The 26,343-nt window shown below is 57.7% G+C and overlaps 1 protein-coding gene across 1 annotated transcript; it reads left to right on the top strand.

Moving 5' to 3' along the window:
• Positions 1-6,926: 6,926 nt before the first annotated feature.
• On the top strand, positions 6,927-26,039 carry LOC122371230. Its single transcript, XM_043347383.1, has 15 exons — positions 6,927-7,053; positions 7,340-10,901; positions 12,182-13,425; positions 13,492-16,158; positions 16,429-17,083; positions 17,386-17,553; positions 18,138-18,505; positions 18,810-19,033; positions 19,558-19,758; positions 20,074-20,264; positions 20,618-20,848; positions 22,424-22,744; positions 23,206-23,289; positions 23,660-23,781; positions 24,108-26,039. The coding sequence occupies exons 1-15, from the start codon at positions 7,036-7,038 to the stop codon at positions 25,380-25,382; spliced, it is 11,331 nt and encodes a 3,776-aa protein (XP_043203318.1). The 5' UTR covers positions 6,927-7,035; the 3' UTR covers positions 25,383-26,039.
• Positions 26,040-26,343: the final 304 nt, after the last annotated feature.

Here is a 26,343-nt window from a genome sequence, read left to right as displayed (position 1 = left end):
GGCATGGGATCATACTTTGCGTTGGTATCTGTTTTCTTACCGCCTTTTGGCAGGCGCTCAGATAGGATTGGCTTCCAGATTTTTCCTTAGAGGACATTCGCCGATACCTTGTCGTTTTCGGGATTTTCACGTCTGGATGTATTTCCCGGACGTTGACCTGCAAAGTCTTCCATGATTCGGTACCACTGATGGATCGTAAGCTTGACAATTTGTCGTTGGTTTGGCTTTGCGTTGGCTCGTTTGACGTTTGATTTATTCCATCGGTTTCCTTGTTTTCATAGTGCCTCCTCTTTTTCTAGGATTAGGTTTAGATGGACTTCGCCGTAGTGCTACTGCTAATCAAGGGAAGTGGAAGGCGTGAATTTTTTTTTTCGGGTAGTGGCAGTAGTCATGTTAGAAGCTTTATCGATATTTCTTTGCTTTTGACGAGACGCCGTGCTGTTTCAGATTAAATGGTAGGTACACTTTCGGTGACTAAATACCTAGTACCTACTGCACACTGCACAGTGCTCATTCCCTGCTGTTAGGTTACTTACTACTTGCTGCCTTACTTGGTCAAGACTTCATTGTTAGTCTTTATTCGCAGACCTGTTTTCATCCATAACTGGCAGCTCCATCGCTGTGGCCGCGTCGCATAACTGCACCTCTTGGGTGCATGCCTCCTGCATTTGAAGCTCTGTTGTTTTTCGTAGCTTGACCTGACAGAACCACTGTCGTGGTCGTATCCTGAAACGGCAGGTTTGCTGGGTACTGACTGGAATGTTGAATTCGTTCAATTGGCGATTCTTCTGGCTTCTGGCGACATTTCAACTTAGCAGTACTTCTGTCGTTTTATCAGCAACTGGTAGCTGTGAGGAGTGGCGTGTTTCCTGAATTTGCCGTGCCGAATTTCTGCAATTATGTACCCTGAACCTGCTGCACCGGCTTGGTTTTCTTCCGAACCATCGGCCCACTGGCCTCATGGACAAACTGTTGCGGTGGTAGTTTGGTGGTCTTACAAATCAGCAGTTCTGCTGGTATGCTATTCTCGCTAGACGGCTCTCCGCTGGCTTGTTTGCCAGCCGAACCGGCAGCTCTGCTGGTTGGTATGTCTGCCGAACCGGCAGCTCTGCTGGCTGGTGTGACTGCCGAACAGGCAGCTCTACTGTTTGCTGGCCTCAGCGGCAGCTCTGCTGGCTCGTAGGATGCCTGCCGAATACACAGCTCCGCTGGTTGGTATGTATATCTGCCGAACAGGCAGCTCTGCTGGTTTGTTTGCCGGCCGATCTGGCAGCTCTGCTGGCTGGTGTGGGGTGTGACTGCCGAATAGGCTGCTGTGCTGGCTGTAGACTGGGCTAACCGGCAGCTCTGCAGGTTTGCCGGCTGAACCGACAGCTCTGCCGGCTCTTTTGCCGTCCGAACCGGCAGCTCCACTGGTTTGTTGGTCAGTAAAAGCGGCAGCTCTATGGCGTGACGCCGTCATTCTGACAGCGAATGTCTTCGGTGACGCGTCGGTCAGCTTTCATGACTCATCAGACATTGCTTATCGGGCCCGCGTCGGGGCGCCGGCGGCGGCTGGAACCCAGCGACGATCAAAAGAGCCGACTGCCGACGGCTCGACGAGCTGATCCCACCTGGGCTTTTCCAGGAACAAATAGGGGCCATCCCGGCAGCACTTTAGGATTTTGAAAGGCGGCAAATGCCTTGTGGCCTTTTTCCTACTTTTCATGAAGCTGCTTACTGCTTTTATATAAATGTCTGTCGATATAGAACGTTTTCTCTCGTGGCTCATTCCTTTTCATCAATTTATGGTTCCAAGGTTGTTACCTTTAATACATAATAGCTCCTATTCCCGTTGTACTCTACAATACTTTTCATTGCTTCGCACTTTGCATATATCTTCTTTGCCAGAATCTGTCGATAGTTTCTCCAGACCGGTCTGGTGTTTTTCGACCGAGCTATTTTCCGCTGCAGATTACGCCCCATCCGCTATCGATCTTCGGCGCGCCTGTTTAACCCGTCCTAATTGCCCGGAACAGGCTCCCAGGACTCGGCTGGGCCAGGGGGATCCCAGGACTCGGGTGGGCCAGGGTGGCTCCCAGGGGGCGCCGCTCGTTGATTTACACCAATCGACGAGAGAAGTGTGCTTCGACGTGTCTAATGTAAGATGGGTCCAACTCCCAACCCGTTGTAGTATTTTACTATTGTATAGATCGATTGGTATTGCAATACCAATACGGTGCCACTGGCACCGTAAAAGAAAGCACCGAAAATAATTTTGCTTCTTTGCTCGAGTGCTTTGGCTGGTGAAAAGAGCATTTTCTTTGACACTCCAGTGCTCGTAATTTATTTTTACTTTCCAGTTTTAACATCCTATAAAGTATAAACGGTCGAGGATTTGAATGTTAGTTAACGATCGGAAAGCTGGATGCTAAACAAATATTTGTGCTAAGAGTGCATCACAGCGGAGCTCCTCGATGGACCTTCGGTTCTGCCTGGCGGCTCTTGTTGGAATTATCGACATATGGGGTCGAAGTATGTATGTAGACGTTTTCGGCGCACGCCGCATTTTTGCTGAAATATTTCGAGAGCCTTCTTCGCTAACCAAGAAGTTGAAAGAGCAACAAAGTAAGTATATTCATTCTTGACTTACGTCGGTTTTCTAACTGGTGCGTCGTGACTTGTCTCCGAGATAACATACACAATTTCATTGGTCCCCATATATTCGTATTGCATTCTCTTGTGTTGCTATCCTCGACTATACTCCAAAGTGATAAGATAATAACTTATCTCGTGGAACCTCCCTGTGACCCCGGGGCATTCTGGAACCCCAATCATCATCCTGCATCCAAGGTAAATTCAGGTCGAGTTTGACTCGGCCGGTTTTATAGCGGTGGTCCGTGGTTCCGAAGTGACATTGGCTGGGGGGCCCTCCGTCGCCCCACTCGAACCCTTGCTAAGATGTCCCTCTCTGAAGTGCTCAAGAGGGCGTGGTGAGACTGATATAGGGGGCGACACGCAGACCTCTGATGCCGGCTGCTGTCCCGTGGACAGAGCCGACGGAGAAATGTATGGCTGGCCCGGCGCGACGGGCTTGAAGCCGCATGCACCCGTTTGGCTATATACTCGTTAAGTGATCCAGCACCGGTGATTATGTGACTGCTGTCTGGGCTAGCTTCCCGACCGGTGGCGAAGGGTGGCCTGTGCGAGTGGCAGCTTTCATTGTGTTTTCGTTTCGGATTGGCCGATTTTATGATCGATACTTATATGCCCACGCTCCATAGGATACCGTGCCAATCAAGCACATTGAATACTCTCTCGCTCCAGCATTTTCGTCTCGCTGTCGGTCTCCGTCGGCGTCTCCCTCTACTCTGACGGACAGGGTCGGCTCTCGGCGTCCTTGCACAGGATCCTCTCCTTCCTCCAGCGCTCCCTTCCGTGCAGAACACCCCTGTCCTGCCGGTCACGGAGGACAGGGATCGGCACGGCAGACGCCCTCTCCCGTGCAGGAGACCCCTTTCCTACCTCAGACACCCCCTCCCGTGCAGGAGACCCATCTCCTACCTCAGACACTCTCTTCCTTGCATTAGGCCCCTCTACTGCCGCCGGCGTCGCTGAGTCACCTCCCCCGTCCGGCCGCTGGCTGAAGACGCCCACCGGCTGCGCGCGGCGCTGTGCTATCGCGGGCAGCGGTGGGCCGATTAGCTGGCCGGCCCGGCTGGCTCGGCTCGGCGGGACCCTGCTCGGACCCGCGGCGGCGCGGTGCTGGTCTGGCTGTCAGGGCGGAGACTGCCACCAGCCGTTGTCGTTCGACACATACGGTCCTGGGACGAGTCGCATTGACGGCTGGTGAAAGACCGGGGATAGTAGGCAGCAATCCTGGCTGGCGTATAGGCTGGGTGGTGTGCTCAGCTGCGTTCTTGTGCAGTGTGGTGTGTTATTTGGTTGAGTTCTATCGAACGAGGTTTATTGGGTCCAGTCTCGCTTGTCTTACCTGGCAGTCTAACTCTTCAGAAGAAAAGGCTTTTTTTTAATTTGGGTAGAGTTGGGTCGTGTTGACAGTTGAAGAACCTCCCTTTATAATTTGGAGGACCTAAGCAGTGAAGCATTCACCAACTTTTTTCTTCATACGAAAGATTCCATCATCATTCTTTATGAGGACAGCTCGCCTTTTTTGTTTATAAATGTTACAGCAAATGTTGGGAGTTTATGGTCGCCCCGCTACTCTACATACCTGCACCAATTTCTGACCGCGCGGTTATCAAACAGCAACTCATGCTCTGATAGGTTGTTAGGGCCCCATAAGTAGTTATGAGTTACATAATTCGTGCCCCAAACAAATGAGAGGCATGCTTATTTTAAGGCTCACATTTTAATTGCTGCTCGACGGTCGGGGAAATGTTTACGTTATGTTCCCTTATACCGGCTGGTAGCTTACCTTTTGATCTTATCATGCTGTACCCATTGTCGGATTTGTTAGGACCATAAACATTCTAACGCTTATTTCGGGTACGTATCACCCCCGATCAGTGCTTTGCTCCTTGGATATGCTAACTGGATGGAGTCCCTTGAACATGCTAATCCTCTATACGACAATGACCCCGTCGGGCCTCGTTTTAATAACGAATGAATATTCCCGTCCCAAGCCTTGTCGAAACCACTTGCGCCACTCGCGGCGGCAGCGTCGTTTGGAATGGCGAGACAATGCGAGAGCTGGGGTGCACTCGACGCCGCGTATACCAGCCAGTTACCAAACCCGCTAAGCGCATTCTCCGTCCGCCGTGAGCCAGACCCCAGGCTGGAAAGGACCGGTTCAGGGTCAGGCCGTTTCGAGTCTGTTAGAGTCGGGTCAGGATCAGGTCGGTTCAGGGTTGGCTAGAGTTGGGTCGGGTCAAGTCGGTTCGAAGTCTGGTAGAGTCGGGTCAGGTCGGGGTCGAGTCGGGTTGGACTGGGTCGCTCAGAGTTGGGTAAGTTACGTACGGGTCTCGTCGGGTTGGGTGGGCCTGGTTGACTTAGGCTGAGCCGGGTCTTGTCTTCCTTTGCCTGTCTGCCGGGGCCTGGCCTGGCTCTGTACCCGCTCACGGAGGCCGTCATGGCCAGAATATGGCCGCGCGCTGTGCCTATGCGTACTTGGCATGCAGCGTCCGAAGCTGGATGCTGCCTAAATCAGCCGGCACTGGGCCTCCTCAGACGCTTCGTGGGACGGTCAAACCAGCACCAGAGAGTCGTCAAGCAGGTGTTTGTTGTCATTCCGAGCCATTGTTTGGTGGTTGTTAATGCGCCCGGCTCATTGTACCGGCACTGAGTGACGAAATGTGCGATTTTTCACGAGTTAACATAGTTCACACACGTTACCTAGCAGGCAGAGGTCTGTCCGGTGGCGAGGCATGCGTGAGATCGGAACGGTCTCACGTATTTACGCCATCCGGACAGGGCGAGGCAGTCTCCTCGCCCTTATTGATCGTCGCCATTCGCCGGCCGCCGGCCCGGTACAGTGTTCACTCCGAGTTACACACGCTGCGACGAGCGGCGCCGGTTTCCTGATGTGATTCACGGCCTGGGCCCTTTGTTGTTATCAAGACCGGCTAGTCGCCTGCTTCCTCCGTCCCGTCATGACCCGTCGTGTGTGTTTGTGTTTAGTTTTATACGGTGTGGTGTGTAGAGCGAGGTTGATAGGCGTTACGGTTTAATTTAATTTACGAGATGTTGAAGGTCGCTCATACGAGCTCGAAGGTAAAGCGATGCTTAAGTTTTTATTTAGACTGTCAAAGAAGCATGATCTGTCGATACTGTTGTTCCACGGAAGGCAGTTTCTGCTAGCATTTTGCATGTCATCTTGCACCAATTCACGCGGCGCCTGCCGTAGTTTCCCTCAGCCTCACCCATCCCCTCCCCCGGCAGAGCTGTCATTCCTCCTTCCGCAGACGGTGCGTCCCCAGAGTCCCCGATCCGTCGCGGGAGGAAACGACCATCTGTCCCTCCGAACGACGACGGTTTTGCCGCAGTTTTTGCTGCTCTCTGCGCACTTCGGATGTGCCCCCAGCCGTGTGATAATTTCCCATCGTTCCGCGGCTATAATTCGCCTGCGAATGGCGATCAGTTGTTTAGTGGTTTTGTTGTCCCAACGCGTTCATGAAGTTTTGAACAGGAAGTAACATATCCAAATATTTTTTGTTTCGCGTTGAAACTACAAGGACATAAGAGGTGCAAGCGCCTATGCTGGGACGTGGCCACAAAGGTGTGTTTTGATACAGCGGATGTAAAAACGGATTTCGGCTTTCAGCTTGTTCAGGCGAGCGTAGCGTGAAGAAAGACGACTGCATGGAGGCCGCATGCTATCTTCACACACCTTGCATTTCATGTATATTGACGGTATATTAGCAGGTAGCTTCAATGCAGTTAACCTTTAGCAGGTGACTGCAAATCTTTCTGCACTCTTATGCTTTGACGCCTGGGTGCGCCGCGTGAATAAGTCAACTTGCCGCAGCCCCTCACAGGTCCCGCGCGTGACGTGATGCGGCTACCCGCTACAGTACACCCTTCGAAACTCCCGTTCCCACCTCTAACCTGGCCCCTCTCTGCGTTCCAGAGGCGGCCGCGCCGATGCCGCACCACGCACACAAGATGGACCGGTCGGGCCGGCGCACGCCGCCGCCGCGCCAGGCGCCGCCGGTGCCGTTCCTGCCGTTCCCGGGGATGCCGCCGCTGGGCTGGCTGCTGCCGCCCACCTCGTCCTCCACCGGCGGCCCGTCGCCCGCCGGCGGCATCGCCTTCCCGCCCGTGTCGGCCGCCGCCGCCGCCGCGGCGCTCGGCTTCTCGCCGGCGGCGGCTGCGGCGGCGGCGGCCGCGCTCGGCGGCTTCCCGCCCGTCTCCAGCGGCGCGCTGGGCTTTCCGCCCACCTCGGCGGCGGCGGCGGCGGCCGTGGCGGCCATGGGCGGCTTTCCGCCGGGGGCGGGCGCGCCCGGGGCGGCCGGCTTCCCGGCGGCGTTGCTGGCGGCGGCGGCGGCCGCCGGGTTCCCTCCGCTGCCGGCAGCCGCCGCGGCCAGATTCCCCAGAATGCCCTTCGGAGGACCGGTGAGTAAGACGCATCCGTTATGCTGATTGTATGGTATGAGAAAAGTAAGGTCTCAATAGCTACGGTTAAATGTGATGACTCTGACTACAAATGACATGTAACTCTTACAATATCATTTATAGTTACAGTTTCTCGTAGGATGAGTTATTGTAAATATAAATTTTGAAACTGTTTTCAAATTCCTATCATGAGTGGCAACTTCAACGTAATTGACCGCTGTTCTAGCGCCGTCTCCGATCGTCACACAGGCCTCGTGTGACACGCCCCCGCCTGCCCCATCCACAGATGTTTTTCCCTCGGCCGCCGCCGCCGGCGCACGCGCAGTCGTCCCAGCTGCCGCCGTCGTCGTTCGGCCCGCGCATGCCGGCTCACAGCCGTCGGCCGCCCGCACCGGCGCCGGCACACTCGTCGAAAACGACGGCGCCGCTGCCGCCGCCGCCCCCGTCGCCGCCGCCGCCGCCCAAACCGCCGTCCTCTGCCGGCTCGTCGGCCGGCCCGGCACAGGATCTGGAGGCGGAGATGCGGGAGATGGCCGAACTAGAGGCGCTCGAGATGGCCTCGTTCGAGGCGGAGGCGGCCGAGGCCGAGGCTCGCTCCACCGCCGACCAGGTGTCGCACGCCATGGGCATCCAGCTGCCGAAGGAGCTGCAGATCACACTGGTTACCAAGGCGTCCAAGTCGGGACGCAAGCGGCCGCCGCCGCCGAAACTGCACCCGATCCGGCCGGCCGAGCCGCGGGCGGCCGGAGCGGGCGCGGCGCCGGCCCGGTCGTCGGCGCCGCCGCCGCCGCTGCACCCGCTGCAGCCCGGGGTGCCCGTGCCGCCGTGTACGACGGTGGAGGTGGCGCGCACGTGGCGGCCAGAGGGACCGCCCGTCTCCGGCCCGATCGAGACGCTGGCCAACCGGCAGAGAACGCCACTGGACGCGGCTTCCGGCCCGGGAGAGTCGGGAGCCAAGAAGGCAGGTGCTGAGGTGATTGGGAAGAAGGTGGGGGAGGGCGCGGTCAAGAAGGTCGGAGAGGGGGCGGTAAAGAAGCTGCCCGATTTGAAGAAGGTTGGTGATGTGGCTAAGAAGGCAGACGGACTTGCGACTGCCCGGCCCAATTCCGAGTCGCGGTTGGCGCCGCCTGTGGACGGTGTGGCTCCTCCGATCAAGGAGACAAAACTGACTCAGCCGACTCCAAAGCGGCCAGTGGAGGAGATGCCCGCACCTCCCACAATAAGTGTAGAACCCCCTCCTGTGAGTCAGGACCAATCCTCTAGTGGCGTTTTAGCCAAACAGGCTAGTGATGTGTCGCCGGTGAAAGTGACGAAAGCAGTCGACGACAAGGCTGCTACACCGCAAAAGAGTGACTCTAAGACGAAGAAACCAAGTGAGGTGAAGTCGAATAGTTCAGGCATTTCAAATAGCAGTGTGGGTACAGAGACTGCAACGCCTCACAAGTCGTCGAGCAAATCCAAAGACGGGAGCAAGTCCAGCTCCAAACACAAATCTGACAAGAAATCTCACTCGTCCGACAAGAAGTCCTCGTCCTCGGGTCGACTGAGGACTTCTTCTGAGGACTCGCGCTCGAGTAGTCCGAGCCTCTTCAAGAAGAAGAAAGACAAGCAGCACCGCCGCGAGGAGGGTGGCTCGGCGTCGGTCTCGACGGCCACCGACGGCTCTCAGGTCAGCCCGATGCCGAAAATCCCTCCGCTGCGCATCACAAAGAACAAGGACGAGGGGTACTCGGTGCAGGCCGGCCGGCTGGGCTCGCCGACCAAGGCCATCACGGGTCCGCCGGCGCTGCTGGCGCTGCCGCCGGCGCCGTCCGCCGCGGCCGGATCCCCTCCGCCGCCGCAGCAGGCCTCCCCGCAGGCGCGCCCCAAGAAGAGCGAGTCGTTCTACAGCTTCGAGGTGGACGAGGCGGTTCACATCCGTAACGGAGAGGACGGCCGGCCCAAGTTCGTCTGTGATATCTGTCAGACCAGCTACCAGCGGCTGCATAGTCTCAAACGGCACTACTACCGCACACACATCAACCACAAGTACATCCACGAGAGCGACATGGCCAGCGCCGAGCTGACTGCTCTCGCAGACACCAGCGGCTTCAAGGAGGCCACCGAGCTGGCCGTGGGCTCGCGGCGGCCGTACCTCTACTGCTGCTACCCGTGCCGGTCGCTATACGACTCCCTACCAGCTGTGGTTGAACACCACGCGGCCGCTCACACGGGCAAGACGCGTGAGGCGCCGCCCGGAAAACGGCTCGAATGTGACAAGTGTGATGAGACTTTCGCTACGAAGCGGGACCTGGAGAAGCACCGTGAGGTGCACGCGTGTAGCTCGTTCGCCTGCAAGTTCTGTGATCAGGTATTCCCGTGTGAATCGGTCAAGAAACGACACGAAAAGATCCACAGCCGTGAGGCGCGACCGGCGGAGGCGGGCTCGGGTCAGACGATCGCCAAAATCAACTTCGGCGGTGTCAAGATCAGCGTTGGTATCGGAAACCTGCAGCAGCTGAAGAAGTTCCAGGAGGCGTGCAAGGAGGTAGCCAAGACGAGCAACGGAACCATCAGTCTCGAGTCGGACGACCTGGAGGCGCTGGAGCGCCTCGAGGATAAACCGGTCGGCGAGCGCTGCATGTACCCCTGCAACGTGTGCGACAAAAGCTTCCCCACCTACAAACGCATGTGCTGTCACATGCGGATGGCGCACCCGCATAAGCCCGTGCCCGTGAAGGAGCACGCGCTGGTGGCCCGCCACCGCGAGCAGGGCGAGGGCGAGGTGGAGCGGCAGCGTGCCGCCGACGAGTCGCTCTTCTACGCCGGCGTGCGGGAGAACGTGGCCGACAACCTCACCAACTACCTGGACGGCACGGAGGAGGTGCTGCGCCGCCTGCCGCCGCGCCGCCGCTCCGTCGGGGACGCCGAGATGGCTCCGGACACCGAGCAGCCCGGCGCCGCCCGCTGTCTGGACGTGGCGTCAGGCCTGTGGGGCCGCCGGGCGGGCACCGCTCCGGCCGCGCCGCCGCCGCCGGCCGACCCCGTGCTGGCCGCGCTCGGTCTGTTCCCGGCCGCTCCACAGCCGCCGCCGGTGGTGAAACAGGAGCCACCCGAACTGCCGCCGGCGGCTGCGTGCTACCGCGCCATGCGAGAGCGGCTTATGCAGAAGTCTGCGCCGCCCCCAACAGCGGCTACTGCACCCGCGCCGGCGACGGAGAATGAGACGGAAGGCGACGAGACGAAACCGGCGGCAGAGGAGAGCGGGGAGGAGAAACCAACTGTGCCCAAACCACCAGCAGACACACCGGAGACCGTCACAGAAAACATGGAGACTGAGGGAGCTCCGGAGACTGAGGGAGTCCCGGAGTCTGAGGGAGCGGTCGGGGGCGAGCCGGATGAACAGGAGGGTCTCACCGGGGAGTGGGAGCGTCTCATGTGTTTCGTCTGCCACGCCTGCGGTGCGGTGTTCGGTAGTCTGTACGAACTGGACGACCACAAGGCATACCGTCACCCGCACGTGCTGTGCGGTCACACCAGTCTACCGGACGACCTGGAGCTGCTCTCCGAGAGCGTGTTCGGGCAGTATGTCAGCGGTGTTTCGGCCGAGCGGGACAACCTCGACTTCCCCGTCGAGTGTGTCACGTGCGGCCGCAACTGCAACTCGCTGCCCGAGCTGCACCGGCACATCCTCGAGTGCGCCGGCGACGCGGACTGGAACACGTGGACCACGCCTAGGAAGCGCAAGTGGCGCGGTTTCGGCGCGCGTCGCCGCCGCCGGTTCCAGAGCCGGCGCGGAATGAAGCGGATCCTGACCACGCCGAGCCGACCCAAGCGGGAGAAGCAGCCCAAGCCCAAACAGAACAGAGGTGAGTTGAACAGGATGAATGGGGTGAGCTGAGGGTTATGAGCTGTGTGTATGGGCGCGGGTTGAGATGTGGGCCGTGTGAGGGTCTGTTTGTGTGAGCGTGGAGGGGTCTGCCAGTCGGGTTGTTTCGGATTAATGGGCGTGTGCTGTGAATGAAGACATTGAGAAAGATGGATGTGGTCATGTGATGATATGGAGCAGATAAGGGACGAGTGGCGTGTATCTGATGACAATATCTGAGCGAATGAATGAATGATGCTTGTGCACTTGACCGCTCTTTGCTGGCTAACACCATCAAGGTAAGTTACCTTACTAATTTAGTCATGTACGGTACCACATAGAAGCACTGCATGCTACAATCCATTGATCGTTACACCACGATGTACACACACTAGGCTAGAGTAGGCCCACCCGTACTTGGGCTCACCCAGCCGTACACATTTGGATAGTTTGACTGAGAATATCCGGACTTTGCAGCGTTCTCGATGCGGCTTCGCAGCAGTGAGTACAGTGTGCCTCCTCCAAACTCTGCCTTTCTCCCACCCCTCTCTCCATGGCTCCCCGCTCTTTCTTTTTCTGTTGCTCTTTGCCCAGCTCTTTTGCGGCACAGGTTTGGAGACTGCATCACAATGCGTAAGCTCAGTAGCTTCTACAGAATAAATGCGTTGGTTAAACCGTGTAGAGCCGAGTTTCCTTTTTATTTGTTTTGTCAGTCGAATAGTTTGAATTGTAATTTAGTTGGTGGATGTTTCTTTCTCAGTCGATTAGCTGAACTGGCAAGTATTGGTTATTTGAGTCGAGCTAAGTGCTCTGAGTCTTTCCGTTGAGAAGCGATGCATGTAGCGAGAGAGTGTAGTGAAGTTTGTTTTGCACGTTGACACTTTTGGGATGGGAAAGTCTATTATCATAGCGAACAATGATTTTTTTTTTGTCTGGTGGGCCAAATGCTAGAACCGTAGCGAACAAACCCTGCGAGCGTAGACTCGTTTCCAATCTGTAAATCCGTAATAGACTTGTGTAATGGATCATGTTTTGACTAGTATTTTCACCCTTGCATGTAGATAAATACTCTCACTAAACGTCAAATAATTCCCTAAATGTCATCGCACCATGTATGACATGCCCAGTTGCGTGTTATATATCACTCGCGTATGTTGTTTGTTGGCATGCATTCAGACATTTGTGACGGTTTTGTGTCTCCCTATTAGTCATCACCCCACGGTCTGCTCAAACATTTTCCGACCTCTTGTGACATGACCGCTCTCTGTTTCTCTGTTTCAGACACCACGGCTGACACCATCGAGAAGATGCTGGCCAACCTGCCGGCCAAGCGGGTCTCCAAGCAGCTGTTCCCCATGCTGAACCTGGTGCAGCTGCAGAAGCGCCAGCAGAAGCAGCCGTTCTCGGGCGGTGAGCCGGAGGCGGTGGCCGGTCCGAGCGGCCTGTCGGTGCGCACCTCGCGCCGCCTGGCTGCCTCAGTCGAGGAGCCGCCGCCGCCCCCGCCGCCGCCCCCGCCGCCGCCCCCGCCGCCGCCAGAGTCGGCGGGCGGGTCGCGCGGCGGCGGACGGTCGCGGCGCAGCCGGCGCTCCAGTCCGGTGCTGGAGACGGACACGGACTCGACGCCGACGTCAGTGACCTCGGCGGAGCCGCCGACCGACTCTGAGCCGCCCTCTGAGCTGCCGAGCGCGGCGGCCTCGCCCAGGGAAAGCGGCTCGCAGACGGACGCCGACCGGACGGCGGAGGTGGAGGAGCCGGCGGCGGCCGACTCCGCGCAGCCTTCACCGCCGTCAGAGTCTGTGGATACTGTCGTAGAGGCAGAGAAGGGAGAGACTAACTCTGAGGAAGCGCCAGTGACTGTGAAGGTGGAGGGTGAGACGGAGCCGGCCGCGCCGCCGTCTGTGGACGCCAGCTCCACTGCGGACAGTGTCGAGTCGTCGGACGATATGGCGGTGACGGCTGTGACCGCGGCGGCGGCGGCAGCGGCGGCCGCCGCGCTGGTGACGGACGCTGATGACGCGCCGTCGGATGACGCCGGGACGGTCGAGGCGCCGGCGCCGGACGCTGTGAAAGTGACTATGGATGATGGGTCGGCGGATAGTGGTACCACCGAGCCAATTACTCAGGGAACGACGCCTTCTGATCTCAGTGCTAGTGAAGGCAAGCTGAACGGTGAGGACGCGGCGGCGGAGGCGACGAGCGTCGATACAGACGCTGCGGATGCAGTCGCTGTCTCGTCAGTTCCGTCAACCGATGGAGCGGCCGACGAGCAGAAACCCAAAAAATCAACTCCGACCAAATCAAAGAGCAAAAAAGCAAATACACCAGCAAAGAAAACTCAAGCCAAACCAGATCTCAAATCTGGAGCCAAAGCCGGAGCAAAGACTGATTCCAAGCCTGGTGCTAAAGCGACGGTGGCGGCTGGGGCGAAGGCTAAGAGCGCTCAGCGGAGTGCCAGCCTGCCCCGGCCGGCCGCTCGGGACCGGAGCGGCGCTGCGTCCCGCTCCCAGTCGATGGGCCGCGCTGCGGCGGGTCGGGTCACCCGCTCGGCGCCGGGCGCGGGGCGGACCGGCCGCGGCGCCGGCCGACCCAAGCGCCCGGCGCCGAGCCCCTCACCTTCCGTGCCGCGGTCCCGGCGCAGCAGTCCGGCGCCGTCTGTCAGCTCCGCGGCCTCCGCGGCGCCCGCACAGACGCCGGGGGCGGCCAAAAAGGGTCGCCGCGTGCAGCCAGAGGGAGCAACTGCACCCAAAACTACTAAGAGGAAGGGTGATGGGCCGGCGGGACCGCCAGCGAAGGTACGAGCCAAGCAGAGCCCTGGGAAGGGTAAGGCGGCTGGGAAGGCAGCGACCGCGGCACAGAAAGATGTCAAGGAGGGAGAGAAAGTGAAGGAGGAGCCTCAAGTCTTCGATGAAGTGCAAGACGAGACTGAGACTCCGCAGGAAGCTGCAAAAACGCCTCAAAAGACGGCGGCCACGGCCAAGAAGTCAGCAGACACTCCGGCACGAAACAAGAAGAAGGCTGCTGACAAGTCGCCTCAGGGTGGTAAAGCCAAGAAGGCGAAGAAGGACAAAGATGATTCTGAGAAAGCAGCGACAGAGGCAGTTGAATCTGCCCCTGAGGCCAAGGACACCAACACTCCTCAGAAGAAAAGCAAGTCGAAAGCTGCTACCAAAGAAAAGACGGAAGCTGCTCAGGCTGCGACAACACCGGGCGATGCGAAAGAAACCGACGCGGAAGCTCCACCTAAGAAGACTCCCGCAAAGCGTAACCGATTGACGACCAAGAAAGGCTCCACCAAGAAGGCAAAACAGGACGCGGCAGCCGCTCCACCCTCTGAAAGTCCGAAAGACGAGCCGACCGTGGAGACCGCCGACTCAATGGCGCCTCCGGCGGACGCGCAGACTCCGCCCACTCCGGCCGCAGCAGACGCCATGGAGACACGCTCGTCACGACCGGCGTCACCGGAAGTGACGGAACGCAGCCGGAAGCGGGCTCCTTCCGGTGACACCGGTGACGGCCGGAAGCGCAGCCGCCGTCTGAGCGCCGAGTCCCGTGCGGGGAGTGATCTGGGTACTTCTGGCGCCGCCCGAGAGGCTGGGGATGACATGTTCACAGTCTCCCTCACCACCGGCCGCACCCGCACCGTGTACACGTGCAAGAAGTGCTGCCAGAAGCTGTACCGTCTGTCCACGCTGGAGCGGCACATTCAGAAGTGCTGCGATCTGGCTGACTTCAGTCTGCGCTCGCTGATGGACGCGGCCAGTCAGGCGGAGAGCGAGCTCGAGTGCCCGTTCTGCGCCAAACCGCAGGCGAGCTCTGACGAGCTGCAGCGGCACGTGGACGGCTGCCGGGAGGCCGAGGGCGCCCGGACACCGGGTGGTGAGTCTCAGGTGGACGCGCAGGAGACCAAGGAGGCAGCGAAGGAGCAGCAGGGGACGGAGGAGGAGACGCAGAAGGCGGCAGGGAAGCCGCAGAAGTCGGCGAAGGGGTCAAAGAAGGCGCAAAAAGACACGAAGAAGGCTGCGAAAGAAGCGACCAAGGCAGCGACAGAGACTGAGAAGGCCACGAAAGAGCCAGGGAAGCCACCGAAGGGAAAGAAGGCGGCGAAAGACGCTCAGAAGCCGGAAAAGGAGACCCAGAAGTCACCTAAGGAGTCGCCAAAATCACCCAAGTCACCGAAATCCCCTAAGGAAGCACCTAAATCACCCAAGGACGCTCAAAAGTCGCCGAAAGGGTCACCGAAATCACCCAAATCACCGAAGGACTCGCAAAAACTGCCGAAGCCATCACCCAAACCACTGACTGAACCTCTCACTGTGGAGCCTCCCGCGGACGAGCCGCTGTCTTTGAAGGACCTTTCGCCACGGGAACCGCCGACGCTGAAGGAGCCGTCGCCGCCGCTTCGGGAGCCTCCGCCTCTGGAGCCTCCGACCCTGAAGGAGGAGAGACAGCTGGAACCGCCAGCTCTGACCCCGCCGGCTCTGGCGCCGCCCACCCTGGCTCCTCCGGCTCTGGCGGCGCCGGTCCTGGCGCCGCCTGCCCTGGCACAGCCGGCAGATCAGACTCCGAGCGAGACAGTCACCGGCCAAGCGGTTGATGGGAAGGAGATTAAACAGGAGATGTCTGATGGGAATGAGATTACCCAGGAGATGTCGGCCGCGGCTCCTGCTGCCGTCCCAGCCCCAGTGCCGGCGCCGGTGTCTGTGCCGGCCGCGGAGCAGCTGTCCCCGGGAGCCCAGGAGGTCACCTCGTCCACCGACGGCGACCTCCCGGCCGAGACGGCTCCGTACCCCGCCGACGAGCCCGTCTCCTCCACCGACCCCGTCACCTCGTCCCGAGCCGCCGAGCCGGGCCAGGAGCCTCCGCAGGCCGCCGAGGCCGCGCGGCCGCCCCGCCGCGAGATGACGTCTCCCGCTGCCGCCGGACCGCCCAAGCCGCCGCCGGCCGGCGCCGCTCCGGCTGCCTTCCAGTGCAGTCGGTGTCAGAGACATTTCCTGTCAGCAGCGCGGCTGACGGCGCACAAAAGCCGCGGCGTGTGCGAGCCCGTTCAGCGGCCTCGAGAGGAGCGGATCAGCAAGAAGGAGAGTCTGTTCAGTCTACTCCACAATCTGAAGCGGGAGTTCCTGGCGGCGTCACTGTCAGAGATGAAGTCGAGCGTTGAGGCGACGGACGCCAGTTTGGAGCAGATCCAGCTCATCTGGAGGATTGTGGACAAGTTTATCGGCTGCCTCTGCGACCGCGACACCGAATGGGAGCACGAGGTGGGTGTCGGGGATGGGCAAAAATAGTGAGGAGGGATGGGTGATTGAGCTATTGATTGCTGTGGAAGGAATTTCACTCGTAAAGTAAGCCTTACGCACTGCTTTGATTTTCTTCGTTTTTCAACTTGTAGTGCACTCGTGAGTTCCAGCATAGGTTTTGGTTAAAATGAGTTTTGATGGCGGAGGAGGAAAATATGCAGCATTGCTATTCAATTAAATTGTTTATTTCTGACATCTCCCTATTTTTCCCGTTCTTCCGCCCGCCTTTAGATGGACAAGAAGCGGTACCTGCGCGTGCGGCTGCTGCAGCGGGTGAAGGCGATGGCTGTCGGACGCGACCGAGACAACACCGAGGACAACATGGACGCCGTGCTGCTCGGGCTCGACGAGCTGATGCGCAACGACGACGTGCTGCGCTTCCTGCGCGAGGTGCAGGGCCGCTGCCGGCGCGACACGCACATCGTCCAGAGCATGGAGCGCGAGGGCCTGTTCGGGTTCGGCGCGCGCGCCGCCGACAAGCGGCTCTGGGGCGCCGAGGACGGTCACCGGGCGGCCCCGGCGGCGGCCGGTGAGGAGCTGGGCGCCCCGCGCAGTCCGCGCCGGCCCCACTGCCCGCCGCAGCGCAACCGCAGCCCGCGGCCCGCCAGCGTCATAGAGACCATGCGGAACAACTTCAACCAGGGCCAGGACGGCGGCGCGAGCGGTGGCGGCGGGGCGGGGCTGGCGCTGCCGGCGCCTCAGCCCGAGGCGCCGCCCCCGCCGCCGCCCCCGCCGCCGCCCGAGCTGCCGGTGGACTACTACGACTACCCGCCGCCGCCGCCGCCCGGAGCGGGCGAGGAGTTCCTGTGCGGTCCGCCGCCGCCGGCCGACTCTGCGCCCCTGCCGCCGGTGCGGACTCTGATGGCCGAACAGGCCAGCTCGTCAGGTGAGGAGAAAGGGGAGGGTTGGGAGGGGCGGGGGTTATTATGCTGGGATACATTGCTGCTACACAAGGCCTTCGGGCTTACGATTCAGCTTCAGATCTATTTGGCGAAGGATCCGTATGATCCTTCGCCACTCCTGACTATCCACTCCTATCCACTCCTGACTGACAGGAGTGGATGTGACTGGATTGCAAAATCAAATTCGTATCCTTCGTTAATAATGTGAATTCTCGTCAAATTGTCTACCCAGCTGCGTCATATAACCACGTCATCTCATGACAAAACGCTCCACATCTGTCCACAGGACTGGGCTACATCATGAGCACTGTGAACTCTGTGCTGGATGACGACAACAGTAACCTCAGTGTGACTTCATCTGCCGCCTCTCTGGGCGCCGCCGACACCCGGGAGGGTTTTTCCGCCGCCGGGCCGACAGATTTTACCATGGAGCCGGCACTGCAGCAGGCCATGGGTGAGTGAGGGATTGTGGTGGCTTCAGAGTCTGGGCATGAAAGAATTGTTCAAGAGATTCATAATGTGCTACTGTGGAAGGATGGTAATGGTTGTGCTGGATTGGTTTCCGCATTTTTCGTGATCTTTCCCCCGGCATTTTCTCTTAAAATGCATTTTCCCCGGTATTTTCTCTTTAAATATTGTACGCAATGTTTTCTTTTTGTCACAGTTTGCCTTATCATTCTGTTTTGCTTTCTTGGAATGGCTGTCAAGTGTCGTACTGTGGAGGGGGGGGGGGGTATTCTGGCGGCTTTTTTGGACGATCTGTTTACTCAAAGTCTGTGTCGGTTTTCTGAGATAACACGCACCCAGCACGACCCCCCCCCCCCCATTAGCTGATCCATCGCATGTTAGACGATAGTCGGCCTCAAAGGCAGCATGTGCTTCGTGCCCGGTCCCTGATCTGTCTCGTTCTCTGGAGTCTGCGTTCTGGTGTCTGTCCGCTGCCCGCCGCCGCCCGCTGTCTGGGCGGGGGCGGCCGGCGGCGCGCGCCCCGTCTGACCGGCGTCGTCTGCCCGTGTCTCACCAGCGGACCCTCGCCAGGTATCACCGATGAGGAGATGACCATGCTCGAACAACTCGGCTCCTGCAACAAGGCCGAGCTCGTCTACGACAGCGGCTCGGCAGACGGACAGCTGCCTCCGCCGCCGCCGCCGCCGCCGCCCGCGCCCGCGCCGTCCGCGCTGCCACCGCCGCCGCCGCCCCCGCCGGCAGCGGCCGTGGCGGCGGCGTCGGACGCGACGGCGGCGGCCGAGCGACGACGGGAGGAGGACATTGGAGGCGAGTTCGAGTGCCCGATCTGTGACCGGCGGTTCCGCGGCCGCGCCTCCGTCCGCCAGCACCTCATGTGGCAGCACCGCGCATCGCAGGGCAAAGTGGCGCGCAAAATCGAACACCTTGTGCCCATTCAGGTGAGTAGGGTGTCGGAACGGATTAGGATGGGCTGCTCGATTTATCTGCCTGCTTTGCGTAATGGTTGCAGTGTAGGCAATTTGTCAATGGACGATAAGAAAACTAAAAGGCCACCTTGTGGCCTTTTTTAACTTATCGGCAGGGACCATTCTTTCAGGACCATTCTGTTCTGTTGACTAAGTTACGATAAACTTCTGTTACGATTTCCTAGTCATCTGCTTGCGTTGCACTGTTGTTACTTTAATGCTACTTTCCTATGGCTCAATGTAACGTTTTTTTTAACCCAACTTTCCACTCCGGCAGATTATCCCGGCCAGCCAGCGGAACCAGGCGTGTTTCGTGTGCGGTGAGCTGATTCGCGACCCGCTGCACCTGAACTTACACATCGCGCGACAGCACATCCGACGCCCCCAGCCGGGTGCCGACCGGAGCGGGCTCAAATCGCAGATGACCTCTGCGCTGGGTGGTCTGTTCGACCGGGCCATCACCAACATGCTCGGCAAGAGCAAGATCTCCAAGAGCAAGGGGTGAGTCGGATTGAAGAGTAATCGGCGCGCCCTAAAGCCCCAATAAACAAACAAACAACAAGGGATTGAAGAGTAAGAATATTTGGGATTCGAGGTGAGAAAGAATTTAAAGCTGTGAAGAAAAGAGGGGTCTGGGTGGATAAAGTCATGTTTGGTATGAGACTGAGGAGTCTAGGTGACTGAGCTGAAAAGCTGCTCGTGTAATGGGTAGGAGGTTTGGGTCGAAGGGGACGAATGTTGTACTAAAGAGCAGGACGCAGATGTTGGGAAAGTTTCGACTAGTATGAACAATCCTGGGTGTTTGAAAGCTCAGCTTGTTCTCGAGAAGTTATGAGAATCTGAAGTTTTATTCTGGTCAGTGTGCGATAGTGAAAGTATGCCGGCGTCACCTCCGTTTTGTGTCGGATAGAACACTGAGTGCGGTTATAAATGCCAGTGACCTCACCCCGACTGCTATAGCTCAAAATGTCAGCCGAACCCCTCTCTCTTGGTCAGTATCTGACGCTAACTCTCCCCACCCCCAGCAGCTCGGACGCCAAGAGCTCCCCTCAGAGCACGGGTCGGTCGTCTCCGGCCGGCGCCGCCGGACCGTCGGCGGCGGACGGCGCGGCCTCGCCCGCCTCTGTCCCCGCCGGCGGAGCGGTGACGTACCCGCTGGCCGTGGGCCGCCTGGACAGCTCCAGTCTGACCAACCAGCCGTACGCGTGCCGGCTCTGCGACGAACGGTCAGTCGGGAGATCGGCGACGACTGGGGAGGGGATGGGACCGCTTGACTTTAGCACTCACTTACTGAATAATGAATATAGTCTGTGATAGAAGCGAATAAGTTGTAGTGATCACGCAGTCATTTCTGAATGATTTTATGTCATTGCGATTATGCTGATTAGTTATTTTATTGCAGACTTAGAAAGGGATAGCAAGCATTATAGGTATATTTTGCTTCAACGAAAGCGTCAGACGTCAAGGTTTAAGCGGCAATGATATACAGTTGCGACTTACCATCCATCCGTGCTGAACCCACCGATATCCTCCTGTTCCAGATTCAAGCAGGCGAGCGGCCTGGGTCGCCACATCGCCTCGGCGCACAAGCACGTCAAAATCAACCTGTCTGACCTGGGTGACGTCAAAAAGTGTCCGCTGTGTGACGTCATATTCGAGAACATGGCGTCGGTGGCGCTGCACGCGCAGCTGGCGCACAAGGAGGCCGGAGTCAGCCGGCGCGATATCATCGGTGAGTCGGGGAGCGGAACGGGACGGGATACGAATATAGCGGAACATTGTACTCGGGTACAATGTTGAACATGACAACGGTTCAATGCTTGCCGGCTGCTGTGTTGTAATAATTATTATCTTTCGACCTTGTTAATTGTATTGGATTGTTGTTCTTTAATTGTCTTTGTTAGTTTTCGTACAGATAGCTTGATTAGTGGGTTTCTCATTTGGGACGATTTTTATCGTTCATGTGTCGTATTTTTGTACCGTTTCCTTCTGTCGATGTTCTTGGAGTCGTTCTGTATTCCGTCTGCCCTACCTCAGTTTGGCACTGACCCCGCCCGGTCTAACCCCACCCCCGCCGTCCCGCAGCTCTGGCGCTGCAGAAGGACCAGGACTCGGCCTCCAGTCTGGTTCAGTGCCCGGTCTGTGGGGACAGCTACCCGATCTCGGGTTCTGCCGGCCTCACCCGGCACATGGCGCAGACGCACAAACACTGGCGGCTGGCGCTCGATGTGGTCGACGGAGAGATCAAGTTCGTGTGCCACTGTCAGAGCGACCTGAGCGGGGCGCCGCCGCTCGTCAAACCGGTCATCATTAAAAGTGAGCGGGCATAGCGGTGGGGAGAAGAGGAGGGAGTAAATGTAGTCAGTGTGGTTGGGCTAGGTGCCATTTTGATTACAGTCGTTAACTGATTTACTGGTATTGGGTTGAAGGATAGAGTTGAAGGATCGAGCTTTTCGAACTCAAGTGCGATGTACGCTTCATGGAAGTCGGAAGATAAGTCAAAATTTAACGATGCCAGTTATTTTTTAATGGATCGTTCCTCTACACATCATTTTAACCAGTGTTTGTCTTGAGTCGCCGCGATCAGAAAGTCCAACTTCCATAACACTATGCAACAAAAAATGAAAAATTTCTGTTCCTGGAAAGCGACCGAATTTTTCTTATTCATTGGGTCCTATCATAACCGAAATGGGCATTAGTTTTGATCTGAAAATGTTTTTCCGGTTTTCAGGGCCGATTTTCTATTTTTGGCGCCAAAATTCGGTTTTGGGCCCACCGTGTCCGATGTAATTGAGCAATCGATTCACGGTAACTTTCATCGTCTTTCCTATGCCACGTGCTTTCGAATGATACCTGGTTTTGCATACTTGCGCCTTAAAATGACGTCATAAATCTATGTTAAAGTTAGAAAATGTTAAAATTTGGGATTTTTTAAACATTTTTTTCCATTTCGTTTCAAAATAGAGGAAAAACTAAAGGCCCTATCCAAATTCTGAGCCCAGTTCCTTGAAGAGCATTCAAGTTCCGTTCGGAAGGTACTTTTTTAGTGCATTTTATCGGATTCCTGTGACGTCCAGATTGAGTTAACCTAAACATATATCCTAGGTCATATCACATAGCATTAACCTGATAACGTATGTTAACGCCATAGGGTCAACGAGGGGTCAACTGAGGTCATGTTGTTGACCCCTTGTGACCTCGGGTCACACGCAGGAACTTACTTTTGAACAGTCCTGTCGCTCAGAATCTTGATCTGTACCTCCATTTGTTAGAGTGATTCTTCATGATGCACTGAACACATATTGTCATGGAAATGGCTGGGGGCCCGTTTTTCAAGTGACTCAATCTGGACGCCACAGTAAACCGATAAAATGCACTAAAGTAGTACCTTCCGAACGGAAATTGAATGCTCTTCAAGGAACTGGGCTCAGATTTTGGATAGGGACTTTAGTTTTTTCTCTTTTTTGAAATGAAATCGAAAAAATGTCAAATCTTTACAAAATTTCAACATTTTCTTACTTTAACATGGATTTATGACGTTATTTTTACACGCAAATATGCAAAGTCGGATATCATTCGAAAGCTTGTGGCATAGAAAAGGCGATGAAAGTTACCGCGAGTCGATTACTCAATTACACCGGACACGGTGGGCCAAAAACCGAATTTCGGGGCCAAAAATCGAAAATCGTCTCTGAAAACCGGAAAAGCATTTTCAGATCAAAACAAATGCCCATTTCGGTTATAATGAGACCCAATGAGTCCAAAAAAATCGGTCGTTACTCAGGAACAAAATGACTGTTGCATAGTGTAATAGAAGTTATCCTTGCTTTGTAATTAATCCGCCACCATCTTTCCACTACCAGTAACACCGTGTGCCCTTCCTTCCCTCAGCGCTGCGCGAGGACAAAACGGACGACTCCCGTACCCTGGAGGAGTACTCCCGCCCCGGGTCGACAGCGGGACGCGCCGCCTCCGCTGGAGGCCCTCCTGGAAAGGCATCTCCGGCGCCCACGGACGAGGTCGAGAGCCCCTCCCTGCTCGACATCTCAAACTACACGCCGACCAAGCCGGGTCCGTCCCAGCCTGCTACGTCTGGGGCCGCCCCTGACGCCGCCGCGGCGGCTGACGGGGCGCCCTCAGAGGCCGGTTCGGAGGATACCTCGGCGGCGCCGGCGACCGCGGAGGACGAGGAGGGCGACTTCATGTGTTCAGGTGAGTGGAGGTGATTGTTAGACCGGCGCTGTGAGCGGTCAGCTGGCATGGTTAGTGGTGAGAGCTCGAGCGAGACGACCTGCACCCAACCCCCTCCCCATCCACCGGCTCCTCCGTCCCCGCCCCTGCTCCGTGTCGGCTGGTTACTTGACGGTCTTGCTTGACTGTACGACAGAGCTCTCCATGTTTCAGAATAGAACGCTAGTGATGCGTCGAGGCTTGCGATTGCTTCTGTGTCTTAAACAGTACGATTGTCTATTATGAACGCTACGTGATCTTCTGTTTGCATAATATCTCATAGAATGACTTACCTTAGGTGTTGGAATGCCCCCGCCGCATGGTTTCCCGTTGCGCTGTTCTTTCTGAGTTGACGGCTGCTCTTTTCCCGAATGCCTGCCGCCCCGCCCCGGCCCCGTTTCGCGTCGTTTTGCCTGGCTAGAACCCGGTGTTGGGATTTTCAGAAGCTGATTGGGCCAGTCTGGAGTTTTCTGACACTAACAGCAACGCTAGCGGAGCCAGTGAGATAAACAACTTCTCTTGCTCAGGTAGACATCCGGTGCATTTTTTTTTCGATCGATGTTTCTCACACGGGTCAGATGTGCTTTCTCTCTTTTATGTGGTGGAAGATTTTGCTGCACAGCGAATATAGCGATTCTAGGTTGTATGTTTGCACAACATGGCTTGTCCCACTCAGTAAATCTTTTTGTTTTGTTTGGTGCTACTTAACGAAGTGAAACCTGATGCCTTATTGTGATGATATTTATTATTTACACTATGAGCACCAGAAATTCGATAACTGTCGTAATTTTGGCCATCGTTCGACCGTAGCTCTGTCACTTACCATTTAGTCTCAGTTTGCTGTCTTCCTTCCCTGCCCCTCGCACTATCTGACCCGCGCCTGTCCGCCCCCTGCAGAGTGCGGCATCAGCTTCTGCACGCCGCAGAAGGTCGTGGCTCACATGGAGAGCGAACATCCGCTCAACTCGGCCACTGTCACTGTGCCTGGACTGGAGGATACGCGGTCGGAGGCATCCGAGGTTAGTTTCGGGGTGGAAGGAGTATGTAGGTGGGGAGGAATGTGGATATCGGTGTGACACTGTGGTGTTGTGGTGTCAAACCACCGGTTGGTTTGAATGAAGGTTGGCTTAGTTTACTTTGTGGTCGTTATATTGCTTGACATAATATTTGACGAAGCGAAGCATTCCATTGTGAGAAGTTTGCGGTATCTGGAGGTTTTGCTTAAAGTTCTTACTTTCTTGAGTGCGACGCTCTTCCGGCTGTTTTTTTTTTGTGATAACCCTAGGATTGGAATATTTCTTCCCATCTCGTTCCCTTCCCTGAAGGCCGTGCTATGTCCCCACAGGAGGACGGGGACTCGGACAGTAAGCTGCTGTCCGAGCTGGTGGAGGCCCATCCGTACGGCTCGGCGCTGGCCGAGCTGGCGCGTCAACTCAAACAGGCGGAGCGGCTGGCCTCGCCGAGCTCCCGCCGCCAGCCGCTCTCCGACGAGCAGCTCCAAAAGTGCCTCCAGCTCACCGCACGGATGCGCAAAGGAGGCGTGTCGCGCCCGGCGACCGCCCGCGTGCCGCGCCGCACCGGCTCCGGCACCATCGAGGGCAGCTCCTCTCGCGTGGAGCGCGTCGACCGCGCGTCCAGTCTGAAGATCATGAGCATGCTGCAGCGCGTGGAGCGTCGGCCGGGCCGGCGCGTGGCCGCTGAGCAGCCGGACGACCCGCCGGCCGACCCGTACCAGTTCACGGAGGACGGGGAGCCCCGCCGACCGGCCGTGGTGCGAACGTACGCCCGCAGTCGGCTGCCGAGCAGCGCCAAAAGCGCCACACCGGCGGCGGTGACCAGGACGCCGCCGACGCCCCGCAGGGATATCGCCAAACCCACCCAGATTCTGGAGTCGATGAAGCAGAACTTCAACGAGCCGACTATGCCCGCCGCACCGATGACGCTTGGGAGTGAGGTGGGTGAACCGACGCCAACTCCGATCTCTACACCGGTGGCTGTGATAGGGGAGGGTGCAGAGGTGAAGACGGAGAAAGCGGAGACCAAGGAGCGCCGCTCGCCGACCAAGCGAGTGCGGCCCAAGAAACCAGTGACGGATGATGGGGATCTGGACCGGGTAATCGAGGAGGTCATCCGCTCCTGTGCCGTGGAGGAGGGAGGAGACGCCAGTCAGGAGGCGTCCCAAACGCCGGCCGCGCCAGCGGAGAAGGCGACTGACGTGTCAGAACCTCCCCCATCAGCCACCAGCGACTCGGCAAAGGCGAGGCTCGAGGCTCCCCCCAAGGAGACTGAGAGCTCCCCCAAAGATGAGGCAAGTCGCAAAGATGATGGCGCGATCTCGGACTCAGAGAAAGCCGATAGCGCGTCAAGTAAATCGGCGAAAGATGTGACGAACGGTGGTGCAGCGGGTGCTAGTGAAAGTGACGCGGGTGTGACGACAGCGACGGTGACGGTGACGGCGGGGTCGCCGGGAGAAGGTGAGAGCTCGACCTCGACCGCCGCCGACTCGGACTCCAAACCGGACCCGCCGCGGCCGAGGCCGAAGCCGGTGGCGCGGCCGGTGCCGGCTCCAGCTCGGATTCCGAGCGATGTCGAGGCCCAGCTGGCCGACTGGGACGCGTAGTGAGGCCGCCGCCGCCGCCGCTGGGCGGCATACAGCGCACCCACCCATCACAGTCTTTCCACGCGCCGCGCGCGCATCCCGCCACCGCCTCTAGGGCCACCGCCCGCCAGCCGGGCACAGGGTAACTGCTAGAACGAGCTGCTTGCTGAACTAGCAGGCATCACACTCAGCACACGTCTTTGTCGGTGCTGTGAAGTGGAGGATGTTTGAGTAATTTTGCCGAGCGATGCCGCTCCGTTCTCTTTCGGTATGAATGTGGTGTGTTTGGTAGCATGAATTCAAATGTGTTTGAACTTTTGTAGCGACCCGTAATCACAAGTGTATCTCTTGTACTGTCCTGTCTTTTTGGGAGCGTTTTCCAGTTGGGCACGGACGGAGCTCCGCTCACGGCGGCGCCGGTCCGCCCCGTCAGGTGTAGAATTTGTGATATATCTGCGCGCCGCGCCATACCGGTAGTACAGACGCCGCGCACTGCGCGCGCGCGGTGTCCCAATACATATCTAGTCGGGCGGGCGGCGCTGCGCCCGGTGCAGGGGCGCAGCGCCGCCGCCCCGCCCGCTGCCGCCGGCTGAAGGTGTGTGACAATGTGCATGATGTAATCTGATCGTGGGCCCGTGCCGGCCCGTCGTGGCATTCAATATATACTATTCTTATGTATCCAGGGAGTTCTTCACGCGAATCTGAGTCTTCCCACAGCGCGCTCAAAGCATACCACTACCAGAATACGCTGTTCAATCGCGTCTGCCATCGGGGTGCTGTTCTAGAAGGATATGGAGTGCCTCTCAGATGTGTCGGGTAATAGCGGTGGTTTGGCTAAACGGACTTTTGGGTCGGTCATGGTGCACGGCCACGGCTAGACACCATAGCCATTGTACGCCGATATCTCGGGTTCAAATCTCCCGGCGGGTCTATGAATGAAACTACTATCCACATTCCACGGCCAAGCCCATGTCCGGAGCGT

This window comes from Amphibalanus amphitrite, unplaced genomic scaffold (genome assembly GCF_019059575.1).
Source record: "Amphibalanus amphitrite isolate SeventyFive unplaced genomic scaffold, NRLGWU_Aamphi_draft 001219F_arrow, whole genome shotgun sequence".
NCBI lineage: Eukaryota > Metazoa > Arthropoda > Thecostraca > Balanomorpha > Balanidae > Amphibalanus > Amphibalanus amphitrite.
The sequence above is the reverse complement of the archived record's forward strand: the minus strand, read 5'-3'. Positions and strand labels throughout refer to the sequence as shown.